At 30.5% G+C, this 12,384-nt stretch overlaps 1 protein-coding gene across 1 annotated transcript; it reads left to right on the forward strand.

The window, feature by feature from the left end:
* Positions 1-4,699: 4,699 nt before the first annotated feature.
* On the forward strand, positions 4,700-11,716 carry LOC113512534 (pancreatic lipase-related protein 3-like). The gene is made up of 6 exons (XM_052900144.1): positions 4,700-4,773; positions 5,333-5,481; positions 6,038-6,289; positions 8,639-8,830; positions 9,180-9,351; positions 10,599-11,716. Exons 2-6 carry the CDS (start codon positions 5,367-5,369, stop codon positions 10,675-10,677), a joined length of 810 nt encoding a protein of 269 aa, XP_052756104.1. The 5' UTR covers positions 4,700-4,773; positions 5,333-5,366; the 3' UTR covers positions 10,678-11,716.
* Positions 11,717-12,384: the final 668 nt, after the last annotated feature.

A 12,384-nucleotide genomic window follows, 5' to 3' on the forward strand; every position in this document is an offset into this window, starting at 1 on the left:
GTTCTTCTAATGATGAAACAAATGAAAAATATTTATTTCATAACAAAATTAGTACTCGTACAATACAAAGATCGTTGTTGTGATCTTCTAGTAAGTAATATCACCTGTATCATCACGCTCCTCCATAACCATGAAAGTACAAATCTTGTACCATAAAATTAAGATATAAACATTGTATAGTATTAGTAATATGCGGGTATATTTAAACGCATGCATGCGTGCGTGTGCGTGTGCGTGTGCGTGTGCGTGTGCGTGTGCGTGTGCGTGTGCGTGTGCGTGTGCGTGCGCGTGCGCGTGTGCGTGTGCGTGTGTGTGCGTGTGTGTGTGTGTGTGTGTGTGTGTGTGTGTGTGTGTGTGTGTGTGTGTGTGTGTGTGTGTGTGTGTGATGAAATTTGTTTAGCTTATACATATTCAATTCATTATTTAATAACTTGTATAAATGCATTGATTATTTACTATATTGTCGCATAGCAAACTTGTCCTAACGTTATTTTCCATCACATTTATGTTTTTCCTACGTTTTAATAAATAAGAAAGTCTAGTCCTACACTTTTGTGCCTTTTAGAGTTGCATAAAGTACATAAATCCTTCTTACTGACAATAAATCACACTCTTAATAAAGTTTGTCAGTGGTGTACGTGGAATACGTGATTTAAAATAAGCCACTTTTAGAAGAGCTCTGAAATCATTCCCCCTTTCAAAATTTACTTTTACAACCCGCGCAGTCTCTTCGAAACGTCGGCAATAAAAAATAGGTATGTAGGTACTATTCACTTGCAAAGTTTCTTAGTGACTTCAAGTCCTGATAGTGTATTTAAAGATGTGTGTCAACAACGCGAAAATTTTAAATTAAGTAGTCTATAGGCGAATTTTTTTTATGCAATCTCAAATAATAAACAAGCCGAAGGCCCGTCTGATGGAAAGAGGTAACCGTTGCCTATAGGCATAAACAGCATAGACATCACAGAGTATAGTGTGACGCTATTCCTTAGGACTAAGATATTTCTTTAATAAATGATAATGGTATGGTTACCTCGCCTGCGCTAACAGTATTCGCTGGCGCGGCACCAGTGATGGATGATAGGTGAGAATGAAAAGGCAGGTCAATTAGCCCATTGTGATGAATATACCTGGAATTCAGCTCTATGTTTTTCAAGAGGCACCATGTGGAGGTCGACCTGGCAAAGTATATTGTTCACAATGGGACTGATAATCTGCATTACTAACCATCCCTTCTCCATGGGAGAATTCCACATTCCCCTAAAATGTTCTGCCTCTATATCAATTAATGATGAAGACGAAATAAAAATTATTTTTGTTATGTTCCGCGAAACCACTTGAGGGCGTTTGTCTTATACATACTAGGTTGTAGCTAGTACATATCTACGACGCAACGCTTCTATATGCCTGGGTTATATTGATTGATCGAGATAATAAACCTATTATGTCTTTCCCATCACAAATGCTAAATGTATAATAAATTTCATAATGATAGGTTGAACGATTAAATTGTAAAGTGGTAAATAACTTGTAATAAATAAAATAATTAGAACGTTATTAAAGATTTGCTTGACAACGAAGTAGGATTCATTGTATATGCTACGGGAACCAGTTACCATCAGGTATACGGCCCACCTTGCTTGAATGCCACCTCAGTGGTATAAAAAAATGCTATGCTTCAACGCTTGGTTTACGTTATCTGTGAATAATGATAACCCGCGAGGGTTAACCAGCTATTTCGGGGGGGCAACAAAGAATCTAATAATTAAGACTTAATCTAGTAAAATAATATAAAATAAAAAAATATATGTTGTGCAGTTTGTGACGAATATAGATATTTGTATTCGCTTGTATTGATAAAATTTTAAAGTTAGAGTATAATCAATATTCCTAATAGGTCACAAAGGTAACAATATTAAAAAGGTTAGGAACCACTGTTCTAACACTATGCCCTTAATATATTATCAATGGTTGCCCTACAGGCAATTAGTAGCATTGTTAGTTAAAGGTACTACAATTCCAAAAAAAAAACTGCTTGTAACTGTAGTGATAAGATGACAAACACGCATGTAAGTGACGACAATTTTAATATCATTTACATGTCAATTTAGAACAAAAATAGGGTTGAGTAGTTTTATTTTCTAAATAGTATTTAGCTTTAATTTTGACATAAAAATTGTACATATTAATTTTAATTTATTAATTGTTTAATATAAATATTAATAACAAAACAACCTATTCACTATACAGCATCATAAACATCAGAATTCTGTCTCTGCGATGCCCATGGCACTCTACATGCGTTGACGTTCCTGAGGACTGAAATGTTTTTTTTAATGGATGAAAATAAAATGGTAACCCCCCGCCTGCGCTAACGGTATACGCTGGCGCAACACTAGTGACGGATGATAGATGAGAATGAAAAGGCAGGTCAGTTAGCCCATTATGATGAATGCACCTGGAGTTCAGCACAATGGTTTCCAGGAGGGGCTACGTGAAAATCGACCTGACAAGTTATATTGCTAGCAATGGGACTAATAATCCGCATTACTAACAATCCCTTCCCCCCGAACTAAGATGTTTTACCTCCGTAACCTGTAATTTCACTACCATATCCCACTCTTCAAACTGTAATACAACCGTGCGAACACTGCTGCCTGACGGCAGAAAACGAATACAAAAAGAAGAACAATTTTGTACAGTGTTATATATTTTTATACCACTAAGGTGGCATACAAGCATACGGCCCATCTGATGGTAAGCGGTTACCGTAGGCTATGAACGCATGGGGGGTATCATGGGCGAAGTAGTATACTCTGTTATGTCAATGGTATTGCTCATGTCTATAGGCGACGGTTACCACTTTCCATCAGGTGGGCCGTCGGCTTATTTGCTTTTCTAAGTTGTATAAAAAAAAGCCTGAAGTACCAGATTGCGGACCCTGAAGAAACCTCTTAACCCCTTTTTTGAAGAACTCCATGCTGTAGTTTCTTGGAAAAACCTCAACAGGTTAAAAATAATATGTTTTATTGTATAAAACAACGACCTTATAAGGTACATTGCTAGCAATAAGGCTGTTAAATCCCTTTCTGGTAAATATATTACGATGACTGCGAATAATTAGTGTAAGGGCAGAAAAATAATATTGATTTAATAAAGTTTATAAACATAAACCATATCTTAGATTAACAAATAGGTTATCTACTTTTTGTCCTAATTTACACGAGTAAGGCCACGGAATACAGGTAATTGCAAATGAATAACGTGTTATTCCAGTTTAACAATAGATAATATTTTTATGGAACATAAAAATGTGTTTGTGTGTGTGCATTCGTATTAATTATATTATAAATGGGTAGCCAACTTTACTTAAGGAAACAGTAAACAACTCCGTTGGGGGATTCGTAAAATTTTCTTTTTATAGTAAAATCTAAAAATAATAAGGTTTTAATGTCGTTACAATTTTATAATGTCATTATTATTATTTAATATTGTTAAGAATGAAATTTTATAATTAAAGGAAAGGAAGTAATATCAATATAATAGATTACAATATCAATAATAATATGTAGACTTTATTAGCATAGATTACTATAATTTGAATAGAACACCTGGATAAACTGTATTAAGGTATACACCATGTAAATATCAGTGATAAGCCCCTTAAATTATTGACAGTCTCAGTTCTGTGGTGACTTTGAAGAAGTAAAGTAACAAGTAATTATGAAAAAAGAAAGCATAAAATAATACTATAGTTTCTTTTTTAAAATTTTAAATATCTAAGTACTTAATCAAATAATATAAACCTTAAGTACTACTAGTATATAGGAATGATAATGTTAGCAACATTCCTCCTACTGAAGTCTATTTGTAAGTATTATTTTAAATGTATCTTTAGATGTTACTTAGAACTAAAATAACAAGAATATTATCTTGACACGAAAAATTTAACTTACTAGATTAATTAAATACCAACATTCAATAAATATCTGTGTAAATTATAAGAATATGGCAATATTGCTGAATAAAACCCGTGCAGATGATAGACATGTTGTCCGCATACTAAATTTCTTTGTGTATAATTGTATATTTGTATAATACGTATGCGAAATGGAAGTTTTAGGGGGTTTATTATAACCAGATTCAAATATACTGTCCTTAGACTATCTTAAAAGCTTATGGGAGGTGAGAGAGATGTGGGGAATTTTCTGTAGAAACGCGTTTGTACAGGGCCTAAACAGGACATTATGTAAGTGGTTGACGTTACTAATTGACCAAAATATTTCTTTATATAAAAAATTGTAACTAATTTTTCAACCGACTTTAAAAAATAAGGAGTATCTCAATTAGTATTTTTTTAAGATTGTTATCTCATAACTCCATCATTTTATTATTTATAAATCGGTTTTCAGGTCGGTCTCACAGAAATTTTATCAAAATCGGCTCAGTAGTTTAGTCTTTAAATAAAAATAATTTTGTCACAATTGAAATCGGTTTCTTTATGTGGAACACAAACTGTTTTTCAAACAATTCACGTATTACTACTTTGCGATAGAAATAAACAAGATAGTAATATCAGAGAAGAAACACGTAACGTTTTATCATTTATTGTAGACTTGTAATATATTTTAATAATTTTATATATAATGATAATAACTACTAATAAAATTTTATTAAATTTACAGTGATTTACCCTATTCTTTGTGAATTTAATTGTGTTACACCTCCATTAGAATGCCCCAATGAAAACGTGACATTTTGGTTATATACAAGGTAAGTGTAATGCTCATCTTTATGTCTATATGAAGGGTCAAAACTGAATAAAGAGAAAAATATTTCATTGCTACTGACAATGTAGGCTGTTTAAATAAGTTGCGGGTCGTCAAATTTTAGATCGGTCTTTATTGCATTTCTCATTTATTAGTACTATGTCTTTGATGGAGACTGATGATGATGATAGAGGGAGACTTTGTACAAAAGTCGATTGCTTGGGTACCTCTGTCCCATTCGTGTTTCCACTGTAAAGCAGTTGTGTTTGTATAGCTGTGTTTCGGTTTGAAGGGTAGGATATGGCGTGAATTTACTGGGTACAGAGGAATAACACCTGAGTCCTCAAGAATGGCAACGCATGGGGGATATCATGGGCGAAACAGTATACTTTGTTATGTCCATGGTACTGCTCATGTCTATAGGCGACGGTTACCACTTTCCATCAGGTGGGCCGTCAGCTTGTTTGCCATTCTAAGTTGTATAAAAAAAAAAAGATATTTTCTTTGGATATTTCTATAAGCATATATTATATTAATATACTTAATTTATGTAACTATTTCAGAGAAAACAAAGACAGTCCCCATGAATTACTTGCTATGGATAGTAAATCACTAGAAACAGCACCATGGGTCAAAAATGCTCCGATTAAAATATTGTCTCATGGGTATACCGGACATAAAGATTTTTCACCAAATACAGAAATTAGACCGGGTTAGTTATAATATAATATATATAATAATAGTTAATAATAATTTATAAATAATTAAGAATAATTGCAACTTGTAAAAATTCTAAAATGTATATATTATAAATATTTAATAATAATCATTTATATAACTATCAATGTAATCCAGAAAAAAATATTTTATTACCTTCAGAAATAAAATATCAAAGGCTAAAATGCAATCATATAAAAAACCATATAACAAAATATATAGATGTATGGTCTAAAAGAACAACATATAGAATTGTTCGCGAATGCAAACAAACAATAAAGTAGTGCTCTTACAATGCTCGTAAAATACTTTTAATATGTAACACTATTGATGACGTAGAAGAATGGATCTTGGTTTGAATAGATCTTAATGGCTTTGGTGTTTGGCTTTGGTCTAAATTCATTTTTATCTATATAACATACATTTTGCTAATATATCCCTTTTAATAAATAAATGTAATATATTTTATCCAAATGAGGTTGCTAAAAAAGTAAGCGCATCATTGCACTTATTAATATTAACTACATTAATTTAATTTTTGATATTTCCAGCATATATGCAATGCTGCAACTACAACATAATATCTATAGACTACAATCCTATAGCCAGAGAGCCTTGTTACGTCAGTGCAGCAACAAATACTGAACTAGTTGGCAAATGTACAGCACAGTTGATTGACGAACTTATTCAAAATCATAATTTCAGTATTAGTCAATTCCATTTGATAGGTTTTAGTCTTGGTGGACAAGTTGTTGGCTATGTGGCAAACTACATAAAGTCGGGACGATTTGATAGAATTACGGGTAAATATTTATTATCATTATTTAATGTTATTTTTTCTATTACATGAAATGACAAATAAATTAATGGATCACCTAATAGAAAACGGTAACCCATAGCATAGATTTAAAAAGATATCGTAACTGTATGCATCTGACTAATTAAATCAGGTGCAACGGAATTTAATAGTTTTAGTTTAAATTTCGATTTAAGGTTCCTATTTATAATATTGAAATAACATTAGGAAACTGAACAACATTTTTATAAATTATATTATTGGAAGAATTTATTGCCAGAGAAAATTTGAGATCAATAAATAACTTTTGTAATATCAGAAAAAGTAACAACAACACACGTACAATCTTCTTGTAAGCTGTACTTAAACCATTATTGTATCTTTCTATACTTTGTATACATATAAACTATTGTTAATATACTTCACCTTATAATGATAATCATTATAGGTGTAATCATTTCCATTTAAATACTCGTTATTATAGAAATATGGAAACCAATTTGAAATGATAATTCTCTATTTCAAAATTCGTTACTAGGATTAGGATAGTTGGATAGTTTGCAAATTATGTCTAATTACGCAAATAACGATGGTGAACTTAAAAATCATAATTAATAGTTATAGCTGTTAATAGAATATGGTTATATCTGAAAAATATTATTTTTATTGAATAATAAGACCAATATTTTTATATGCGATAAAATGCAAAATTGTTTACATATTATCACGTTTCTGTTCCATTTCATAGCCCGGTATTATCATGCAAAATTAATTTACCTTGTACGTAATAATACAATTTTAATATTTAGTATTGTAAACGTAACGGCAGTCGTATCGATACGTTTAGGAATTAAAATATTCTATGAAAGTTATATAAATAATATATTTATTTAATGTGAGATATCGAATTAGTCGTAAACGAGATATCAACTTTAAAAGTGGTAAGTCTCATCATTCTGAACGATTTTCTGGATGTAAATTACATCTATAAACAAAAGATGAACAACAAATTGACTGATCATGTAACAAATATTTTTCAAATGACAACAGAATTTGATGATATATACCACGTAATAAATATACTATATTTTTTTATTATCGTGTAGTTAATTCAATATCTGATGATGCTTCCACACTGCTTGCTCCAAAGATTTTTTAAGACTCTCAATGTCGCTGTGTCGTTTAGAGCAGGCCTTGCCCACTAAAACTTACCAAGATTTAAAGTCTAAAGGGTTGAGGGCTAGATGAGGGCCAGTCTTCAGCTCTTATAAAGTCCGGAATGTTGGTTTCAAGCCAAGCTTGGGTAGTTCGTGCCTTGCGACCAGGTGCAGAGTCCTGCTGAAAAGTCCATGGTATATTTTTAAAAAGTGTATTGCTGAGAGGTTTCACAATACGATCCCAAACTTTGGCTGAAGTTTTTACTCCTTTTTCACAAAAATATAGTTTTGTTACTCCTTGATAAGACACGCCCCACCTAATCATCACTGATATAGGGTGATGATCACGTTTTACCTTTCCGACCACTTGAGCAGCTTCTTTAAAACTGTGAGTGTACATTTTATCATTTTGCTTATTGTAGTGTTTTCAATCGTGAAATTTTTTTCATCGATAACGTATATCGGTACGTAAGTACGATTACGAACATACAGCTGATACCAAGCTTTTGAAGTGTCTGGAATATGACCAACTGCTCCATACCCACTTTGTGTAAGGCAATCACTGCAATCATATTTCCTTTACGCCTCATTACATATTGTAATTTGATAAGGAACAAAAAAAAAATATATGAATTGGCGTGAAATCGAAAGAAGTTTTTAAAATAATAACATGTTCCAAATTCAAAATAATTAAAAAGTTGAAAAAAAAAATTTAAGGTTTTTATGTAACAGTATGTATGGCCAAACTAGTTAGAATAGGTAGTATTTGGTTAGATAAATAAAAGGAATGATAATTTTAAACATTCTAACACTGACCTAACATAAATATCAATATCAATATATAAATTTGAATATCAAGTAAAGCCAATATAGGTATTTATCATATTTTATATTATATAGAAGGTTATTATTTTTATATTAGTGGAATGATCACGATTTTTGTCAAGGATATCATTATAAAACGGTTACTTAAATCGCATGCATTACCTAATCTCTTACACTTCGTAAAAAATAAAAACCTGTGGCAAAGTGAATATTTTGACACAGGAAATATAAATTTTACTCATCGATCAATCGTTAGAAATGACCACCTGCACGATAAACAGGGTTATAGGCCACCTTATAATTCGTCTACAGTTTTAAGATATATACAATTATTGTAAAATAAAGTAATCTAATTTTTATGATCTTATTTACAGCTCTAGACCCGGCAATGCCCCTTTTTGTAACGCATGATAAGAAAAAGAAAATAGATTCAGATGATGCGAATTTTGTAGACGTTTTACACACGAATTCTCTAGAAAAAGGGAAGCTAGAGTCTTGTGGGAAGGTTGATTTTTACGCTAACGGAGGACTTACGCAACCCGGCTGCCGGACAACTAAGAATGAATGTGAGTACAGTTCGCATATTTTGTAACTTAGAATATGATATCACAGATAATTATAACACTAGTTAGCATAATATATACTAAATATTAGATAGTATCGTTAGAGTGACTCGGTTATAATACTCATACTCTAATAGCTGTTGCAATAGTAACCCAAATTCTGTGTTTTCAATTAGGTATTTTTAAATTTGAAGAGAGTACTGTAATATAGATACTGGAATCTTTAGTGCCAAATTTTCCTTTCCTATAGTGCCAAAAAACATTCTTAGTGTGTACGATGCTTGTTGAAATCTATATTTTATAATGTTTGTCAGGCATTTATTTTTTATATTTTTATTATTATATTTTTTAGCTAGCTCATCATGTTCACATGCCAGAGCTCCGCAATATTATGCCGAGTCAATAGTTACAGATGTTGGATTTTATGCTACGAAATGCTATTCTTGGATAAGTTACATGATTGGCTGGTGCGAACTTTATGACTCCAATGAAGATATATTATTTGGAGAATACGTTACCACTAAGTATGTTAGCAACATATATATTTACACTTATTTATATTTACCTTGGTTCTTATAAATCTAATTTTATTAAGTACTTATTTTTATCTGATTCTACTTTTCTTTCAAGGGAATAATAATAAAGAGATTTCACTCAATCATCCATTCGATTTCAAATACTAATGTGTATTTATTTATCATTTTCGAAAAAAAAATGATTGCAGTGAATGGCATTTACAGTAGAGAGTTATTTAGCAAGACTATAACCATAAAATCTATAATTTTAAATCTAATATTCTTATAATCATAAATTCATAAACAATAAATAATCATTACGATCTCGTAATTTATAGAAATATAGTCCCTTGATATTTGTAATCTCCCGCCATCATAATTACTCGTTACCACTGCTTCTATATCAAAGTGCAGGGACCGAAACACTTCCATACTTTCACTAGGAAATACTTCCCTTTTACAACTACTTTACCACTGATTTGAATGAATGCTATAATAACAGTTTATAGCTAAACATGTGTCAAAGATTATTTTCTTTTCCATTAATATATTTCTTATATATTTTACCACATGGATTTTACCTAAAGCAATTTAGTATCTAAAGTGAAGATTAAAGTAAATTTGCAGTTGACACAATTCGTGAAATTTAAATATATTTTTATTAAAGCAAAAGTGACAAATTTTACAAATTATTGTAAATAAACATATCTTTATACATTTAAATCATATCTATTATCAAGGTTCAATTAGTCCGATGATAACATTTAAGACAAAAGATTATTTGTCTGCAAGAACACTTGTTTACTACAAGAACAATTTATGTCAATAGATACCGAACCAGTTTCGTCTTTCAAGGCATTTTCAATTGTTTATTTATATTTGTTTTATTCCAAGCAAATAATTGGCAATTGACAATGAATAAATGTATAAAAGAGTACAAGTATGGTTTTTTAATTAAATCAATAGGTATGTGTTTAAAACTCCACCAAGTTATTCAGCATATTCTTTCCTAAAAGGCAAATTGCAATTTCATTGATTTTGTGGGTGCCTATGGGCAACTGTAATCACTTACCATCAAGTGAGCTGTATGTTCTTTTGCTTATATCATAAAAATAAAAAAATATTATTGTTAATAGCTTGTTTATATTAGATCATTTTCATTTCTCTTTTTTTAATATATTTTATTTCTTTATAATAGAAATTAAATATTTTATTTGTAACATTTTTATTTCTGAAGAATATATTTAATTTTTCAGCGTATCCGGCTTGTACTTCTTTAGAACAAACAGTGAGTCACCATATGCGCGTGGGCCTAACAAAAGGAAATCTGAGTAAAATATAAGGTCATAAAAGATCAGCAACAATAATACAAAACTACCACTACTCGTGTTAATGAACCTTAATATCTTCATTGAAATTTTGTAAAAGATTCCTCATGCCAAGATATTCACAAAATATTACGTTTTTATTTGTTTGTTCTTTATTTGTTTGTATTTATGAACTAAAGAATCGATAGAAAACGATAATAGCGCAGTCAAAGCTGCATACTGTTCTTCCAAGTAGCGCTTGATTGGTCGTCTCTTACGACATCCACGAGAATTTAAATATAATGTGGCCCATTCTGCGTCGAGACCACATAGCTAACATATGATAAATAAAGAACATATTATATCAAAAATAAGTAAAATTATGAAAAGTACATAAAATTATAAACAAGGCCAGCTAAGTTCCAGCAACAGATGCAATGTTCTTTATTAAAAAAATAACTAGGATTTTTCTTGTAAATGGTCTAAAATAAATGACCCCAAGTTACGTAAAGTCAACCACATGACACAGATTACGATTGAAGTTAAGGAAAATTGTATTACTGCCTGTCCGGTAATGCCGGTAGTAACTTTGGAGATATAATCGAAATGGTGTATGTAAGTCAATTGCCTGATTACAACATACTGATGGATGAGTAACCAGCATTGCTTGAATATAGTTTTTTTTTATTTAAATACCTACAATTACAGTATCTGTGTTAAAATTTTATTTTATTTTTTCATATAAACTTTTGCATGAAATGCACACAGACACAGATATGCTCGTATTTAAGAAAATTACTTTAAATACTCAATAAAAGTAATGATATCCGCAACTTTGGAAATTGTTAATAAAATAATCGAAACGATATAAAGCGGATCAATATCCGGATTATTGGCTAATGTTGTAGTGTCTATGTTTCGTTTTATTATGTTTAACCTATAAAAAAATTCTTTATGTAAATGACCCCAAACATATTGTCAACAAAACAACATATATTCATATAGTACTGCCGGTAATATCGGAGAGAATTTAGGCCATATTTTTAATCTAAATAGGTAAGTCAAAAGCTTACAATATTTTTCAAAGAACATAATCTTTTATTTTTATATCAAATCTATATATACAAATAAAATTGTATTGAATATAAAGATGATATGTATATAGTAATGAAAATTTGCTAACTTTTTATATATATATTTTTTTATGCAACTTAGAATGGCAAACAAGCTGACGGTCCACCTGAAGGAAAGTGGTAACCGTCGCCTATAGACATGAGCAGTACCATGGACATACTATTATATTTGTCGAGTAGTTAAACGATTGTGATTTTTTAATAAAAAAAATATTTATATTTAGACAATTATAAATATATACTAATTTTATTATAATTAAATTCGTTTGTTTCAAATGAAATTAGGCCAATTTTCTTGGAAATGGGCTTTCAGATCTTATTATTTTTATCAATGACTTCATCTATATTATCAAAAGACATGACCTTCTTCATCCCAAATATGTACTATGTTAAATTTCATGACGATTGGTGGCCGTTAAAGATACAAAAGCTAATAAACAAATTCACTTCAATATTAATAAAATCTAGTAAGGATTCGTATAATATAAGTAACAGATGAAATAGAAATAAGGATATAAGCATAATTACATAAAATAACAAACAAGTAATTAAAAAAAAATATTTTGATTAATAACCTAAATTTATAATTACGAATAAAAGAG

Source organism: Galleria mellonella, unplaced genomic scaffold (genome assembly GCF_026898425.1).
Source record: "Galleria mellonella isolate WM207_F2 unplaced genomic scaffold, CSIRO_AGI_GalMel_v1 utg64, whole genome shotgun sequence".
NCBI classification, from domain to species: Eukaryota; Metazoa; Arthropoda; class Insecta; order Lepidoptera; family Pyralidae; genus Galleria; species Galleria mellonella.

Bases quoted from the DNA above. Each gene is read 5' to 3' on its own strand.
- LOC113512534 (XM_052900144.1), top strand. From the start codon at position 5,367: ATGGATAGTAAATCACTAGAAACAGCACCATGGGTCAAAAATGCTCCG. The intron at 5,482-6,037 runs GTTAGTTATAAT...TGATATTTCCAG, and splicing joins AAATACAGAAATTAGACCGG to CATATATGCAATGCTGCAAC. The intron at 8,831-9,179 runs GTGAGTACAGTT...TATATTTTTTAG, and splicing joins CCGGACAACTAAGAATGAAT to CTAGCTCATCATGTTCACAT.